General features: G+C 40.0%; 1 protein-coding gene across 12 annotated transcripts in view; it reads right to left on the minus strand.

Annotated features, from left to right (window-relative positions):
* mpdz (multiple PDZ domain crumbs cell polarity complex component) overlaps positions 1 to 12,953 on the minus strand; it is a 65,531-nt gene extending 52,578 nt beyond the window's left edge. For 11 of the 12 annotated variants that reach the window (XM_084711641.1, XM_084711635.1, XM_084711644.1 and 8 more), the window contains exons 1-3: positions 2,192 to 2,404; positions 1,647 to 1,786; positions 225 to 438 (exon numbers count right to left, since the gene is read on the minus strand). In XM_084711641.1, the coding sequence (XP_084567767.1) occupies positions 225 to 438; positions 1,647 to 1,786; positions 2,192 to 2,389 (552 nt within the window). In that variant the 5' untranslated portion in view covers positions 2,390 to 2,404. Of the gene's footprint in view, positions 1 to 224; positions 439 to 1,646; positions 1,787 to 2,191; positions 2,405 to 6,810; positions 6,978 to 8,956; positions 9,043 to 12,843 lie in introns of those variants that run through there. The other variant, XM_084711645.1, reaches the window with a different exon arrangement.
* Between the last annotated feature and the right edge of the window lie 6,079 nt (positions 12,954 to 19,032).

Consider the following 19,032-nt stretch of genomic DNA (forward strand, 5'->3'; position numbering starts at 1 on the left):
AAAGAGTTTTATTCATCCAGCCATAAACCTCAGAGATTTCAAAAGACTTCGGCTGAATAATGCAGATGGCATTTTCACTGAAAATAAAGCATTGTTCTGTGTAATATGAGGATAAACTTTAATCATCAGTTGTAGCTAAAGACAAGAAACAGGTGTGTGTGTGTGTGTTCAGCGTTTAAGCGAAAGTTTTCATTCATGACAACAGTGTGAGAATGTGTCTGTACCGCACTGGAGTTGGCTGACAGTGTACTGGCAGCAGAGGGCGTGCGGGACACCACTGGACTAGCCAGCTGAGGGAACGGTCCTCTTGCCACTGTGAGCTGCACCCTTTCTGAAGCACTCTGCAGGATGCCTATAGCCTGCTGGTGGGTCACTGTCTGGTCCAGGGGCTGGCCATTGATGGCTAAGATCTGGTCAGCTTCTTTTAGCTTCCCGTCACTGTAGGGGAAAGAAGCACAGAATATCACAGAGTTGTCAAAGAGTATCAGAGCCTCTGAGATCTTAACTAAATCTGCCTCTGATCAAGTAATTATATAGTACATGGAATACTCACTGTCTACTCACTGACAGTGTAACTTGGTCATTTGTTCTCTGAAAGAATTTTTAGCAGATTTTGGTGTTTTTTGTTTTCTATTGCTGTCTGGCAAGAGACTGAGAAGTATCGACTGCTGTACCACTGCTCAGGGTGTGAGACTCCTTAAGTCATCTTCAGCATTACTCCATACAAAATAGTTTGTTTTATTTGTTGTTTTCTATTGCCTTCTGGTAAGAGATACAGAAATATCCACTGCTGTACCACCATACTACAGACCATCTTCTTCCCTCAGGCTATGAGACTGCGTCATTAATCATCAACACTACTCCATGTAAAATTGTTTGTTTTATTTGTTGTTTTTTGTTGCCTTCTGGCAAGAGATATAGAAGTGTGTGCTCCCATACCACAAGATTACAGAGCAGCTTCTTCCCTCAGGCTGTGAGACTGCTCAGTTCATCCTCAGCGCTCCTTCATGCAAAACAGTTTAGTTTTATTTTCATTTTCTGTTGCTGTCTGGCAAGAGATATGGGAATATCTGCTGCTGTACCACCATACTAGAGAGCAGTTTCTTCCCTCAGGCTGTGAAACTGCTTAATTCATCCTTAGCACTTCTCCATGCCAAATACATTTTTATTTTTATCTTATTTTAATACATATTTACTTTATCCTTTTCAGTTTTGTTTTATTATATAACCAGTCTACTCTATATAAAGTTAATTTTGTTTTTTATGAATCGCAAAAAAGGGAACTACAATTTCATCTCACAATTCAGTGCTGTGTTGTATAATGACAAATCTCCCTTGCACCTTGTATGTTTTGAAGGTATGAAACATTTTTAATTTGAAGAAAACATCATTTGAAACAGGTTGTAAAATCTTCATTTCTGCATTTCTGGTAAAGTGACCAATTTGTAAGATTCCCTAAATTTCCCCTGAGAATCAGTAAAAGTCTTGGAGTGTCTGAAACGGACATTCCTTCATTCCAAATCAGCAATGGGCCAAGTATTGAAAAACTTTCTGGAACGTGGACTTTGTTGTGATAAGATTTTAATCTGAAAGTCTCTCAGTGTTCTCATTCCTCTTTGAATGAAGGCGTGTTGATTCTTACATACCAGTGAGCCACGCTCCCTGGCTGAATTTCCTGGATGAAGATGCCAAGCTCTCCGCGGTTCTCGCTCTTCAGGCCCACCACACTGAAGCCGAGACCTCCCGACACCGGCTTCTCCAGCTCTGCGTGCGTCACGTAGCGCCCCTGAATCATACACACATATACAGCTGTAATTTGGCCCTGTGTTGCTGATTCACTATAGCATCAAAGCTACAGGCAGCCTTTAGAAGTCTATTTGAAGTGCCTCAAGAGAAAAGAGCGCAGCGTGCAGTCTGTAGTTCTCATCTTTGACTATCTTTGGATATTTGGTTTGAGTTAAGAAAAGACAGATTCAAGGTGATCTACCTGTTTACAGATGAGGTGCTGCTGATGTTTTGAGTGTGTTAAAACAACTTAAACATAAGAAATGTGCTAATAAATCTACTGGGGAATCAACAATAGACTTCAGAAGCAGCAGAATGTCTGTGTTAGCTTATCTTATTACACTGACATCAAACTGAAAATATGCAAACAGCACAATGATTGCTTCGGCTTTACAGTCATCTATACCTGTGCCATGGAGTGAATAATGTGCTCAAATTCTTCAGATGACATCTTGCCATTGATGTGGGGGGCAGGTGATGTGTCTGAGTAGGAGACATGGCTGCCATTGGGCTTGACCGCGGCAACGTGATCACCATGGTCACTTCCACGCGACGCCGGGACAGTCCCCTGGAAAAATGAAGAAATAAGCAGGCAGTATTTCATTAATGGATTATTCTGAAGTGGGTTTTTACCTATATAGTACATGCAAAAAATAACAGCATGGAGGAACTAATCGAAGTAGACAATCAGATCAAACAAACCATTTTCACAGCAGCCATTTTGATATGAAACAGTAGGGTAAACACAGGTGTTACAATTATCCTCAATCACATTGGGGTTAAACAGAATCAGGGCACATGTTGGCTCACGGGGAAGGCTCTGCTACACACCTGGTATTTATATGCATCCTGGCTGATCCAGTCTCAAACTGATGCAAGTACAGGTGTGAATACAGCCAAGATGCATTTATGGTGCTTTTGAGATCTGAACACTCAAACTACATTTGGAGGTGGCCTGGGCCTCATGCGACCACATTCTTTCAGGAGTGCGAACGCCGTGTCCTGGGCCATTCTGAAGGCCCACCTACTCAACCGATGTCCTGCACGCACACTGTCTGGTTCACTGTAATGTTTGGGCTCTCTTGCAAGTATAAGGAATGCACATTTTTACTTTCTTTGGCTGTGTCATTAATGCCTTGCTTCATCATCTGTGATGGGAAAACATCAGAATTCCACACGGAAAAAGTGAGCGCTCGTGTTTATTTGCATATCAAGCTGAGAACTGAGATCTGATCACAAGTGGTCACTCGAGACGCAGCCTTAGACACTTTGTAAAGCCAGGTGTGAACTCGGGAATTTAGAGCTGTCTGCTTGGGATCGGGACCTTAATTAGCATCATTGGTAACACCTGTTTCATATCAATATGACTGCTGTGAAAAAATGTCAGCTGTAAATGACTTCCACCATAAAATTTGTGATGTCGTCTGTTAGATTTCCAGTTTGCAGCTACACAACAGCTTTGAATTTCTACAAATGCCCCTACAGAGAGCAGCAATTACTGGCATTAATCCAACCAAAAACAATTAAAAGTTGGAACAAAAAACATCATGAATCATTCCTACTGTGAACGTAGAAAAACATTTAGCAAATTTAATTTTAGACACCAAAAACCCTGAAGTCTGGTGTCTGAAACCACTGGGATGCCAGATAGTTTGTTATATCCCACCATGATTAGCTGGATCTATGGCAGCCTAATCCTTCAGGAGATAATGGCTCTTAGCTGATGTTCCAACAATGACTAGGCTCCAAATACAATATTTCTATCATGGTGGAGGGAAAAGCATCACTGGCCATCTGGATGCCTTAATATGCTTGGGTTTTAATTACTGCAATGACTTTACTTGTGTGACAGATGAATTACATGAAAGCGACAACTACATAAAGCAGTGTTTTTCCGATTTCATTAGCCAAAGGGCATAATGTTTATGACCATCTGAATTGGCTTCAAAAGGACGGACATAATACACAGCGATAATTTCATAAACACTCCATTTGGCATATGGCGATGCCAAGCTAAAGCTGTCCTTGTGAACTTGTGCATTTGCATTAGGAAGTTGCAACTTTCAGAGCTTCAGAAACACATACTGTAAATTATGCCTCCTTTAAACACGCTCCCAGATTAGTCCTGAGAAACAAAACTCCATTGGACAGGACACATTAGTGCTGCACGCCGCAAACAAAACCCTATGGGCCGGGCTAAGTTAGCGTAGCATGCTGCTAAGTTGCTGTCCTCATGCATGAGCTTTGTTAGCTGGGGCCTGGCTAAGAGGATTAAAGTTCCAGTTTGGTTCTTGCACATTTAAGAAATTGTTTCTGCCCCACTTCACACAGCGGCCCTCTTTCTCATTGGAGAGCAGGGCCTCGTCGCCATAGCGACGTGGGCCCGTGCAAGGCCGGGCGAGAGGAGCCAGAAGACGGACAGTGTGAGTGTGTGTGTTTATGTGTCTGGCTCTTGTCTCGCAACAAAAACGCACCCTCTGTCCAAATTGGTGGTGCTTAAGGGGGGCAAACAAGTGCAGCTGGGTTTGGAAGCTCCATGAAAACATACCACAGACTTGTTGCAATTTATGAAATGCGTCTATTTGCCATTGTTACAATGTGGAACGGCTCCATTTTAAGATCTGTAGGGAGTTTACAATGATAAAATTTTGCTTCATAAAACAAACACACACACACACACACACACAGAGGAATGTACCTCTTTTGAAATAAGCTAAATCGCCGGCACACACAAAAATGCCAGCAGGGCTTTTATAATCTAAATTCCACAAGGGGTAAAAAAGCTCGAGCATCCCTGCCTCCCACTGCATAGCTCACATATTTTCGTCTCCATTTCTCAAACGCTTACCCTGGCCCCTTTCCACTGTGACTTAAGAGCTCTCTTCCTTTCCACTCAAAATGTTCAATTCTCAATGGAGAGAATCAGCCTGAAAAAGAGTTCCTGACTTAGACCAACTATCTCTGCTCATGTAGCCATATTATATCTGACTCATGTGAACCCCTGACAGCAATTTGGCCATAGCCGCAACACTACTGGGGATGGGGATTCGAAGGGGCGGGGGCGTGTGTCCTGACACGAGCCGAAAACAGAATCAGTGAGGTCACCCAGGGAACAAGTGAGATAAAGGCACTAGCAATTGTGCAAAGAATGTATATGGAAGCTATTCTAACCTTCCTGACATACAGGTAATGCAGGAGTTTCAATTTTACCTTCTTCTGCATGATGCTGTTATCACGTAAATTCAGCCTGAAAACAATACTTAGATGCCCATATGTTCATCAAAAGCATTATTGCTCGCTGCAGTTGTTTCCCTTGTCCGTACCAGCTGTTACGAGCTGCTTCCACAGTCCTCTTTCTGTGCAAAAATGCGTTCTAACGTTCAGTCAATGTTAATACAAGGCCATAACAGTCTGAGTTAGTCTAATTAAATGGGTATCTTCCCAGGGTCACACTTTCCTGAGTATAAACAGAATGATTGCAGCGACCAACACCTGAAAAAAGTGAATCTATAGTTTTTTTTGGTGCTATCTATGAGCCGTATTGACCAACACATGACACATGGCATTTGTTTGGTTATAGCAGCTCTCACTGCAGTATTTGGTGGTCAGTTTGATATGAAGATATTAAGAAGAAAAGGGAACATGGAACATAATAACAGGGCATGAATGAGAGAAATTTCACAATAAAAGACTTGCTAAGAAATTTCAACTGAAATGCTCGAGGACTTTTAATCTAAAACATAAACAGGAAGTGTTGAGTTTTTCTTCACAGTGTAATGAGGTAAACGTGAGCTCATCAAAACAAAGCTTTGTATTTCTGATAATGACAAACTATAGCTGGCTAGCTATCTTGCTAACATAGCAAACAAATATGATAAGAATGAGTGGCATGACAGTTATCGGGGTAGGGATATATTAGAGCTGTATTTAAAAATGTAAAATGATGGGGTAGTTATTCATGACCTTTCCAGTAACCCAAACTAGTTAGTAACTTAGTGTGAAGACACTCCACCACTGCACACAGTTGTTGCTCTCAGCTGCATTAACAAAAGTGTACAGGTGTAGTACTAGTTTGCCTTCAGGGCTTTCTGCCCCCAATGACTTCATTAGCAGGTTTTTTGGAAATACTGAGTATACCACTGGATTATACGCCACAAGTTTTTAAATGGATCGTTTGTTAAAGTGTGAACAGTGTTGTATTCATTCCATGTTTGTGTGGAGGCAACACAAGATCAATCATTGATATGCAAATAATTTTGGGGTTGAAGTGCTCCTTTTGGTTAATTAGCATGCAATGGTGACACCTTATCATTATTGATTTTTGTGATCTCCCTAGAAAACATTTATCTGGATCTCGTGACTACATAGTTTTACTAAATATCAGCCCATAAGGATCGGCGTCCAATCAATCTGGGCATCCCTACAACCTTTCCTTTAACATTATTATCATTGTCACCAACACAAAGACACTGTGGTTGTGTTATTGTTTTCAGCTTTACGCTTGGTCTGGGTGAGTCCTAAAGGTTAGTTAATGTCTCCACATCAAAATGTCACCATAACTAAGCCATGAATTTCTGTTTAGTGTCTACACTGCCTGCAGAGCGACGCTAACACAGTAACTGTGACTGTCACTTTATACCCCCCCCCTTCCTCATCCAATATACCAAATTAGCCTCTTATTTCTCATCAAACATGTCTGTGACTATTATTTCTGCACTAACAAACTAAGTATGATGCAACCATCTGGCATTTTGGCAGTTTATACTCAAAGAATTCATAATCATAACCTTGTGACCTCTTAATGATCTTCCATGGTGCCCTATAGCACCCTGGGAACCCAGCTAATTTGTATTCAGCATTGTTATTCTAATTTAACATTTGTCTCAGACTCACAGGCCCAGTTAAGGTTAGAATAATAAATCCTGCTTTGCTGGCATGTAAATAAAATTCTTGATAGATGAAATAGTCCTGTAGTTACATCTGGATCTACAAAATCTCTGACAGTGACAATTCTTTTGAGTTTACCTGGTCTCTGAGATGCTGGACGGACTTCTGCAAGGCCAGGATCTGGTGGAAGAGGGGGCTCTGGAGCACCGATTTGAGCAGGCTGAGCTTCTCCTCTGTGGGCACCTCCCCCCGCTCCTTGAGTTTGGCCTGGAGACGCTCCACCGCCTGCAAGGCACGCTGTGTATCTGCAAGCCGTCGCATATTTCAGTGACAGCGCCGGCCGGAGTGAAGGAGTGGACGCAGGGAGGAGGAGAGGAGATAGAGGTGGAGAGAGGTGATGAGGGCAGAGGCTTTATCAGTACATGGGCAGAGATAGGAAAAGCCTCATTTATACATTGAAACATCCTTATTTAAGACTTTCAACTTTTCAAAAACTATATAGTATTCTATAACCATTTAACATACGCCTCTAATAGCTCTTTATGTTCAACAGTGGCGTGAGGATGGAGCGAGCCACACATCCCAACATGAAGGCTTAGCCAAGGCTGAGTGGTGCTTAACAGACCTTACAATATCGAAATCACGTAGCATCAGGTTTTGCACCAGAATAAAAAAAGAAAAAAACTCAATTTCCAACACGCTGTTTGTCTACAGAATAGCAATGTTTCCTTTTTCTGCCTTTGGGGTCAATGGTGGGTTGCACAGGAGCATAGAACGGGTATCAGGAGGAAAAGATAAAAGAAGCCGGCCCTCCACAGTTTGCTTGCTGGACCCTGCATAAGCCCCACAATCGAGCAACTCCAGAGTGGCTTGTTAGTGAGGATGGGCCAGCCCCAACGTCATCTGGACAAAAATGAAGCAATTTCCCAAGCTCGCCAACTGTGACTAACACCTAATAGGGCGTGCACAAGGTCCAAAGCACTTTTTGCACTTAGACGCTTTTGTTGTTTGAACAAAGGTTGTAAACAAGCCAATAATGCTGGGGCCTCAGCGGATTTTTTTTTTTTCCCTGTTCGCTATTGGTCGTACGCAGGTAAGTGTATCATTTTCATTGCCCTCGCTTCAGTGTGCATAATGAGGAGTCCCACCAGACTGTGGCATTATGTGTGTGTCCGTCTGTTTGCATTTGTGTGCGTTCCAAAAGACGGGGCTGTCCTGGAGCAGAGGGTTGAAAAGGATGTAACTATTAGAAGTAGAGCCGGACAGATATATTGGTTGCCCGATATCATCGGCTCGATATTGGCCTTTCACAGCCATATTGGTATATATTGTATCGGTGTAAATGTTATCCGATATGCACCAGTATGAAAACTTTCTTTAACAGAAAAAAAATGCAGATTCTTTTTTTGGGCTTTATAGGCAGTGTTTTATTTGATAATTAATACTCTTTATCAATTCAAGTTGTTTAATAAATTCAAGTTATTGATGTTGTAATAACTTTTTTTACTCTCTAATATCAGTATTGGCATGATCAAAATTGCAGTACTAGTTTGATTACTATCACATTTTATATTGAATTTTAGACTCTGAAATACAGTCAGAGGTCAAATGTAAATCTAAACTATATAAGCATCAGTTCTTATTGGCTCAACCTGCACATTACAGTTGATAGTACATAAGTACACGGTCAACACGCCAGTCTTGAGAGTGACCACAGATTGCGGCTTTAAAGAAAGAAGCTGGCAGCGCCGATTTGGCTCCGTCCCTGACAGTTGGACAAATAAATCTCTATGGGGACAAACAAACAATCAAGTATATGGCAACATTATCAGATATGGCAACATTGGCAGTCCGCAAGCCTTGAACTAAATCCAGGGCCTCTTACACTGGTTGAGAAAAACTCACAGCAGGAGCCAAATGCGGGATGCAGAGCCAGCAAAGACGGACACCCAGCTGACTAGACCAAACCCCTCTGCAAAAAATGCTCATTTCAGAAAAGATGATTAAAAATTAAAAAAAGAGCACAGCGAACGCGTACAGGCAATATTTCATGTTTTGTCTTGTTTATTATGGTAGGAATGAGCCTTAATTAAAGTGAGTGTGTGATATTGCAAAGACTGAACCTCAGCCTGTGAAATTTGGGACAGAGGAAGGAGAGAAAACATTATTTTTGAATACACAGCCACACACCTTGTTATCATTTCCTTAACATGTATTTTCGGCACAGTAAATTACAGATCGACTCAATCTGGCCGCCATAAATCAATAAAAAACAATTACTTACCCATTGTTTCTATCATTTTTAGAACTCCAGCTGAATCTGATTTCTCCCCATTAACAGCAATTTCAAACTCTTCCCTTTTTCAAGGCCTGCGAAAAACAACATAACATGTTATTATGTCTCTTTTCTTACCAAACACAGTACTAAATATCAGGGCACAAATTCACTCATCTTTTGTAACTTCAACACTCTATGCAAACAGGAAGTAAAAGCTGGAACTGCTCATTCTCCTCTCAACCCGACTTCTTAAACACTCTCTTTTTTTCGAAAGGTCAACATGAAAGGGAAAATGGATTTATTTCCTTTCAGTCGGGGGGCCATATTTATCTCTTAAGAATGCTTCAGCATAACATCAGAGAGTAGCCATTGTGCTGAAGAACTGCAGGCTGTTTACTCAGTCCCCAGCGCAGTGGTGCAGTGTGTCTGTTTGAGCGCTCATCTACTGTAGGTTGTTAGTCCCCTTATATTTGACTAATGCTCTTATTGATGGATTAACACCTGGTAATTTACATTCCTGGGACTTCATTCACTGCACTTTGGCAGCATGACATGTATGCAGCTTGCAGTAAATATGACTATCCATTTTACTCCCATCACATAAATACAGCCACATCATTCTGATGACTAATAATCACATTCGAGTCTTATCAGTTATTTTAAAACTAGCATAACACCCTGCTTTCAACATAATGTGGCTGCAACTATCATACATATTCACAGGTTTCACATATTAATCTTATTATTATTTTCCTGATTGTTTTGTCTGGAAAACATCAGACAGTAGTGAAAATGACCAGGTCATCAGTCCAAAACCCATCATTTTAATTCTCAGTTTACATGAACTTTTACTTGTTGTGCTCCTTGGCGCGAATTATATATTAAAGGGCGACTCGGTCTGCGTTTAATAATAAGCAAAACTGTTCAAACTGGACCAGCGATACCTACTTTTATCACTAAGTGTCACACATAACTGAGTCACTTCCAGGTGGGACATACTATGTTACTGATTGTACTGACAAACTACAGCTGGACATGTTAGCTACTTTGCTAACATCGCTAACAGTCAGTGACAGGGTTATATTTAAACGTTATATTGAAAAGGGAAAATGATAGGGTCATTATTATTAACTTGCCAGCCATATATTTCAAAGCTTGTAAGCAACTTAAGTCCGCGCCACCGTTTGCTCAGCAGTGATGCATACACTGCTACATGTTCTGCAGAGACTGCCCACATTTCCCATAAAGCCTGTGAAGTTGGAACGCATCAGCAAAAACAGCAAATTATTTGTTTATGTTGGCTATTTTATGTTCCAGAATGCAACTGGTACTTTTGGTTAGTGTTAGTGTATTTTGTCTGTACAAAAAGTGGCAGTTCATGTTGGTAACTGTCATTTCAGTGCGGCTTTATATTAACCATGAGTGAGTCAGCTGATTCATTTCATGATGTCAGCTGGATTTTACATAAACACTCGCAATTCCTAGCTCCAATGTGTAAATATTCACGTCACAAACCAGTTTAAGCTCATAGTAAAGCAACCCAACCATAACATGTACTTCAACTAAACACACATTGGACCTTTAATACCTGATAGTAACATATGAAGGTGGTTATGGCTTTTATATTTGACTAATGTCTGTATTAATGGAGGGATGGCTGTCAACTCCCATCTCAGGAACGTCATACTTGACTTTCGAAGTGGCTTTGTTACGAGAATGACACGACTCAGGCAGACATTACACGATTAAAGGAGATTGGTGGGATAATTAAAAGCCCTATATAGACTCTTAGAATAGCTACAGAACATGTGGCACTGGGATCACCACAGCACTGCTTTGTTTATGTTCATTTCATTTGCTTTATTCACAGCGTGTTTTTAACTTTCAAACTGACTAATGAGCTTTGCAAATACAGAATGTGGCCGCTCTGAGTTTTATTTGTCTTAGACTTCTATATTATCGGGTTTATTTTTAATTAAACTTAGTTTTGAGGAGCGCTGACTTTCTGCGGCCTTATGATAAATTGCTGCAGGAAAAGAGTTTGAGTTCTGCATAAATCTATTTATCTCTTAACTACTTCATTACTGCTACTTAAGTCCTTTTAAATGTTTGACCACCTTAAGGATGATTCAAATTACTTCCAGCATCCAGTCCCACACAAATATATACTTTTCAAATTGAATAAACACACAGTTATTTTATAATCAAATATGGTCTTGGCCTTTAACAGTTACTGTGGGCTGCCCAGGAGCCAGAATATACACTTTTTCCTCATGCTATTACAGTAACATTGCTATAATTAAAAGTGGAAGAAGCATTAAACTCCTTTACTGAAGTAAAAGTAGCAATTAAAAAATACTCAGGGCTGCAACTAAGGATTTACTTTCATTATTGATTAATTGGTTGATTATTGTCTTAATTAATTCATTAGTTGTTCGGTGTATTTAATGTCAGAAAATTAAGTAATTTATTAGCCACTGCAGCACTACTCTGTTACAAGTAAAAAACTCCAGCATTCAAAATCTTACACAATTATTATCAAGAAAATATACTTAGAGTTCAAAAGTAAAAGTAGCCATAATGCTGCCAAAAGGGCCCTGTCTTTGTTTCATTATTACAAATTATACTAGAATGCCACAACTGATGCAGTAATATGCAAGATGCATCTAAGTATTGAAACTGGCTGCAGATGCAACTAATTTGATTCATTTCTATATATATATTGGACAACACATACATGTCTGGCTCTATTTTTAATTAAATTCTGTTCAGTTTTATTTGTATAGCACCAAATCATAACAGCGTTATTGCAGGGAACTTTTAAAGAAGATGTTTCCACCAAACAGATATAAGCACTTATAATATTATACTGTATTATTATACAATTTTATGTTATTATAAATTTTTTAAATATTTATCCGCAAGATAAGAAGCAGGCCTAACATTTATTAAGGCCCAACAGGCCCTTAATAAATGTAAAGTACAAGTATCTCAGAATTGTAAGTAAGTACAGAAGCCTACTTACTTTCCACTACTGGCTTTAATAATATAAATAGCCTTATATAGGTGTTGCTTTCAGGGACGTTCAAATATATGGGATATTATTAGTTCTCACTATTAAGCAAGAGCAGTAGTGATTCACTCTGGTTGCACATATTCAGTTTCTTGTAATGATTCATTGAAGGCCTGAGGAACTCATTAGCTACCGTTACACCCTGGACTTCAACCTAAAACAAGGGATCTTTAAGATAGTTTTTCCCTTAGAAAAACACAGGCTAACCGTTGGTGAAGGGATGTCTGAGCTTTGCCGTGACAACAAACAAGCTAATAACAACAGGTTGTCATTTTTATCGCGCAGTTCTTCTCCAAAATAAAAGAAAATGTCGGTCGAGTACGTTCCCATTTAACACTTCGTTACGTTAATAAAGCGTTTCCTTCAATAACGTTAGACCCACAGGGTGCTGCTGGTTATAAAACAGACAATGTTTGCTAGTATTTTGAATATAGTCGCCAAGGCACTTGGGACAATCCGCTTTTCTCAACTCCTCCTCCTCCTCCTTCCCATCTCATCCATGGAGCAGAAAAGCAACAGGCTTCCGAGAAGGAGACGGTAAAGAAGTGAGCTTGTACGGCTTGTTTTAGAGCAACGGTGGGTATTTACAGTACACGTAACACACTTTTCACTTAAAAAAGGACATTTAAAGCAGTTTAAACCCCGTCCGTGCTGCTTTATGATCCACCGCGACAACAGGCGTCTCAGATTAGTTTCCTCTCATTAGCGACAATGTAGCGATTTACAAAGACGACTCTCGCGAAAGCTGAAGTTAATGTTACATTCACAAATCTTCGGTAACATTTCCTGGCGTGTAACTTGTCGGAAAATAGCCACTTACATGAGTGTGGAGGCTTTAGCTTCCAGGCGGCCAGTGTCCTATCCTATCCTCTGTTGTCCTGCGGCTAACGGCGCACTGACTGGGGCTTAAAGATGGGGCGTCGTGTAACTCGATCCTCTGTGGACATGTTCAGCTGAGTTCAGCTGAGCTGGGCTGAAGCGCCGCTTGCTGGTTGGCCTGACACTTAGGCCATGTCAGGGCCTGGCACCCAGTTCCAGGGCCAATGGATGAACTGATAAAATCTCATCTAAGTTATTTCAGACCCCAAGAGCAGAGGTCCACTTCATACATTCAGGGGGATGGTACAGTAAGTAGCTAAACAGAGCGGGCTGGTCAATTCCTGCCTCAAACTGGGAGCACAGACAGATAATAAGTCTCACTGGGGGCTATCACCATTTTGCTTTTCCATCTCAGTGTATCTCAGGGTATTTTAACTTGTAAAGCCCCAGTTTAAGCCCAGACACAGCAGAAATAAATAAATAAATAAAATTAAATAAGCACCAGGGATGTCCATGCACTAAACTGAGGTATTATAAACAGGAGCGAGGCAGTGTTGGTTGTGCTGGGGCCTGTAGGGTGTGGGGGGCCCCACAGAGAGAGCAGGCCCTCCTGTTTTAAAAAAAAACTCTTTTGCTGTAAATGCTCTTGAAAGGCAGCTCCTCGTGGTTTTCTTTTCTTTCTTTTTTTTGACAAGGAAAATAGTCAGTAGAAATCTACAACAAAAGAAAGTGTTTGTTCTACCAAACCTATGCCTACAACATTATAAATTACAAATAAAATGAAAAAATGTTCAATTAAATTAATATTTTTTTCATTAGGGGCCGTCATAATATCATGCACTGGGGCCCATTGTAACTACTTTATGCTACTGATATAAACATGTAGCTTTTATACCGATCACCCTTGCTTCAGACGCACATGCTGGATTTTATGGGGCTGATGCGAATATTAGGGTGTTTAAAAAAGTCTGATATTGACATATAGGCCAATATTTGTTGCACAGAATATAGAACATATAGATAAACACATTTTTTGCAATGATCCCTCAAAACTTGATGCTTGAAAACTTGATATCAGGGCACTGAAACATGAAATTTTAACCGCTTTTTTAAATTATAAATAACTATAAATAAAAAACACAAATAAAGCAAAATATATGTATATATTAAAACTGAATTAAGATTGCCCCTGAATCTATCTGTGCCATGGGCCATAGCCTAATATTCACTGAGTCAAATGATCTACAATTGATTTACAAAATTGTTTGCCAAATTTTGGATGTTGCACCAAAAAGTAACTGACAGACAGCAATGTATCTGCAGTTAGTACTGGTTTAGTGGGTCTTTAGATGAAATAATGGAATCAGCAGTGTACACTCAAAGGGTATTTAGAGGTGATGTTCTACATACACAATGCAGAAATTGCAGCAAATTTCTTCTCCTGAGTCCTACATTGTGTTAATTCATCCATGCCTACTGCACAATATTTTCACTTTTACTTTTCACACAGTAGAAAGTTTTGTAAGGGCAAACAATAGTGAATTACCTTGAAGTTACTTTGAAGGATAATGTATTGACTACAAAAAAAACTTCAAAAATCATGCTGTTTTGTCTAAGGCAGCTGAACGGAGTCCTTGAAACAACAACATTTAGTGATTCCTGGCCCGAGTGACCCGTACTTGTCAGGGGTGCTCACTGTTTATACGCCCTTGAGCAACACGCTGATCTCTCCATCTGAAATATAATATCAAAGAAGACTAATACTGCTGTCATTCATTTTTGAACAAATAAGCAAGAAACCAGACCTGCATTCTTAATGTAGGCCTATTACAAACACTGCTGCAGGGGCGCCATTCTTGGCAGAACTGACCCAAACATTTTTGGTGAATCAGGCTCATTGGTCATGTGGTTCATTCTGCTAATAAAACATGAACGAGCCAATGCACATCAACCACATGCACACACAGGATACATGCTATAAGAAATTATTTATATTATACTCACATACTCAATAAATTAGACTAATAAGTGGAAAGTAATGTGTTTTCCAGGCCCAGGAAGCACCTTGGAAAAGGACACAGCGTGCTGATAAAAACAGAATTCTCTGTCTGTGTCCTGTTTATAGGATTATGCACTCCATTTCAGGCGGCAATGCGCCATGCTTATCAAATTTGATATGAGCCGTTACTCGAAATGAAATGTATAATGCCCACTGGGATAGAAGCTGTTGCCTGTTAACGTATGACTCAGATCTAACAGCACCAAAATAGCAATACTCTGATTATATTTGCATTGTTTTTCTCATCATTGTAAGGGGAACAGATGGGCCGTATCTCTCAGGTGTTGGCTGGTCAGAGAGACACCACCAAGCTGTTGATCTGCTCTTTGACCTGCGGTGCTGCTAACTTCACAAGTTTAAGTTTTCATGGCTCAGGTCTCGAGGGGAGCGCTGGAAGGAGCAGGGTCACTCTGTAAGAAGTCATTTCAACAAGGGCGGGAGAGGGATACAAGCTGCTTTCAGGGAGCTGATACTGACTAAATCCCCTCACCGTTTATATCTTTACTTCTACCTCCCTCTTATCCTCCCAATAACTCCCATCTTACTTTGACAATAAGCCACTTTTATGTGGGAGGTCTGACTCAGCCAAACGCTGGAAAAGACAAGAGATTGAAACAAGAAAGAAAGGGAGAAAAAAAACAGCTCAGCGCTCGGCAGCCTCAGCATTTTGTATTTTTATACCTGCCTATCATAGCCCCTCAGCGGCAGTCGCTTAGTGACATGAGACACCAAATCTGTGGCAATTGGGTTCAAATCTTGTGTGCGGGTGTTTTTCTTTTTCTCGACTTTGCTCGAACTTAGGGCAAGGGTTTCCTGTAGCTTGTTCATGTCATTTGACCCTTTTTAAATAGACTTTTTTCACAGCAGCCATTTTAACATGGTCCTGCTCCACACCTTAATAAGTATCATTGGTGACACCTATGTTTATCCTACTATTTCACATCAATATAGCTGCCATGAATAGGCTATATTCAGTATAGTTAAAGGTTTGGTGTGAAGATTTAGGGAGCTATATTGGCAGAGTGAGCCTTTTATATCTAGATGATCTAGAGGGTGTGGGTCATCTTCCATGGAGGCCGCCATGTTTGTCCACCATGTTTCTACAGTATCCCGGACCAGACAAATCAAACATTCTTGACAGGCCGCCAACACTCTCTGCCTTGTGTTTTAATGATGGTTTTGGATTAAGAGCTGACAGCTTGTTGATCCCGATCGAGAGACGTAGACAGCTCTGATGGTGATTCGGTGATGGTTTATTCCTTACAAGCACTTCAGGATCTGGGGACTGCAAGGCCGGACTCAGCGTAAAAGAAATTAGAATCAAATTAAACTTTCAACACTAATAAATCATTTCTGTAGCAACCATGAACTGACAAGTTTGAAAGCCAGCAGTCTAACCCTGATCAGAATCGAAGACTTACAAATTACACAAAGACACTGATTCACATAGATTGATCACTGTTCATGTCAATATTCTAACTGTCTTGGTCAGATAAGCTATATATTTATACATTCATTTATAGCTTTTCATTTAATAGTCACACTCACCTGGGGAATACAAGCCCAGACTGACTTGTCCCCCAGTGATGGGCTTTATATAACTGACTTGTTGCCATGGATACTGAAATAAAGTATAAAGTACTATGTGCACCTTATAACTATCAAGGACAAAGTTACTGACTAAATTAAAGTCTGACAAGATTTTGCAATTAGACATAGTAATCATTTGAAACTCAAATTACATATTTAATGTAAGAAGCATATTTTATGCTTGAATGGGGAGGGTGAAGCGAGACGGTTTCAGTTTGCAAGCTCACCACTAGATGGCTCCAATTCCTGCGTACGGGCCCTTTGGCGCTGAAGCTGCGAAAGTTAGATGTCTGTGAAAAGTTTTTCAGATTCATTCATTTAAATGATAATTATATTTAAACATGAAAATGTGTTTATTTGTTTGGGTTCATATTTTTTTTTTATCTTGTAAGGGATCCTGGGCTGAGAGAAAAATGAGAACCTCTGGTGTAATTTATGCCCAAATTAGCCTATTATGTGGGGCTAGTGTGAGATATTTTCAACGACCACAGGTGAAACAAAGGACGTTAATGAAAGCATGTGTAAATGACATGCTGACATGATTAAGAAGACCTGTGTTTGACACGTCAGAGTGTCCGCTGTATGAGTGGTCTATAAGAAGCTGATGTACAATACTTTGTGCGGGTCACGTTCACATTAGCTAACACTGCTTGATTGCAATTTAACGTGGAGTTTAATAGTGGAAGTAGGTATTCAAGGACACAATGATTTAGCAGTGAAATGACAACCTGTAAACCAGCTTTAAAAATTACACCACTGTAGAAAAAAAACACATTTTCTTTAAAGTAAGTGTTGAGATATCATTCTTTATTAGATACCAGCGATGTGTTTGAAGTCATGCGGTGTAATAGAGAGATGCCCTGAAGGAATCGCAATTTCAGTGACTGAGCCATATTGGCAGAGTGAACGCTGGCATTGTCTGCCTGTCTTGATTTATTGCCAATAAATCCATCAACATTCAAATAGCATTTGAAACTGTAACATCCCGAATGATGTAATAGGGTTCACAGAGAGAATCAGAGATCATAATAGTATTTTTCATACCGCAGGGCTAGCTAGAGAATAATGAAATAATAATTCACCGAGCAGAAGCCGTTTTCTGGTTTTATTGAAAAGATCTTCTGTTCTGTTCAACTTGCAGACATTTACGGTTCTAGATCAATGGTAGTCAATGGCATATAACAAGAAGTAGAAGCAGAGTGAAGTTTAAAAGCTTGAAAACTAGACGGTTATCCTGATGCTGGCCCTGTAGGGAGTTCTAGCTTCGTGTCAGTAGGTCTTCAGGGTCAGAGGGCAGAAAATTGGAAGTTTGGCTTGACAGTGTGATAGAGTAAAGGTCACATGGGTCATAAGTAATCACTAGGTCTGTGGGAATGTGAATGTGCAGATGAAACTGAATGGCAATTTGGCAGCGACTTTTAGAGATTTTGGAGACTTTAAGGGGCTTTGCCACAAAAAGGTTTGTGATGGGGGGCGTTATATCAGAGGAGAGGTCATCAAAAATAAATCTGGTTCTGCCAGCTTCACCCTAAATGTCATACCAATGCAGACATAAAAATAAAATCAATGGTTCTGTGATAACTACTGCACTATAACCTGCAGTTTTTCCAATATTTATCCCTGATGCAGGGCTGAATGGTGTAAAACATACGTATGAACGCTGGATTTGCAAGAAAAAGATTCTGTATAATGTATAAAAGCCACAGGCTTTTGAATGCACCCCGAGTCACAACAGGTGAGGTGAGCAGCGGCGAGGATAATAGCAGTACTTTAAATGCAAGAATTGGCCACTGCTGAGGAAGAAAAGGTCAGCTTAAATAATATAGCACCAATTTTTGCCTCACACCTAATCACCATCTATATATATTTGAGACCACAATTATATATTTGATTCTTTTGTTGGCGTCACAGAGCTATAGCTGCTTTTCTCAAAGATGAATTGCAAGCCAGACATTGAAAAACACCACACTACACTGAAGCCTACCGCTGTTTTGAAGATGTCATGGTTTCTCAGAAACTCTTGTATCTGGCTGCAAAAAGAAAAATTCAGTGAGCTGCAAAAAAAAAAAAAAAAAAAAAGGCATTTAACCAGTTTCCCAAAATTGCACCTCTTTTTCTCAGAGGATGGTAACTGGAGGTGGTGTGGGTCTTGGTATCATGAAATTTTCAGGTTCATTTATGTATATTCATATTTTGTATTCTTTTAATGTCTTCAGATTGTGATGAATTGTTTCAACATTTTCACATTGTTCCTTCTGCAAAACAAGCAGGGTGCTAGCTTTTCATCACTTTTTGCTGCCATCCTTCTTTGATGTTGATTTAAGAAACAAAACAAAGATATTGCATAAAGAAAGATTTAAAAGATTAGTCTACTGCCATGCATGCAGTTTGACTTCTGAGTCCAGCTTGTAATTACGCTTTTTTAGGACGTCATCAATAACTTTGTCATTATACAGTTACACAGTTGTAGAAACTTTTTTCTTTTTTATGTTTAATTATATGTTTCTCTAACTCTGAACTGACAGGATGACAAAAAAGACT

The sequence above is a fragment of the Lutjanus erythropterus genome, chromosome 23 (assembly GCF_056507025.1).
Source record: "Lutjanus erythropterus isolate fLutEry1 chromosome 23, fLutEry1.hap2, whole genome shotgun sequence".
Classification (NCBI taxonomy): Eukaryota; Metazoa; Chordata; class Actinopteri; order Lutjaniformes; family Lutjanidae; genus Lutjanus; species Lutjanus erythropterus.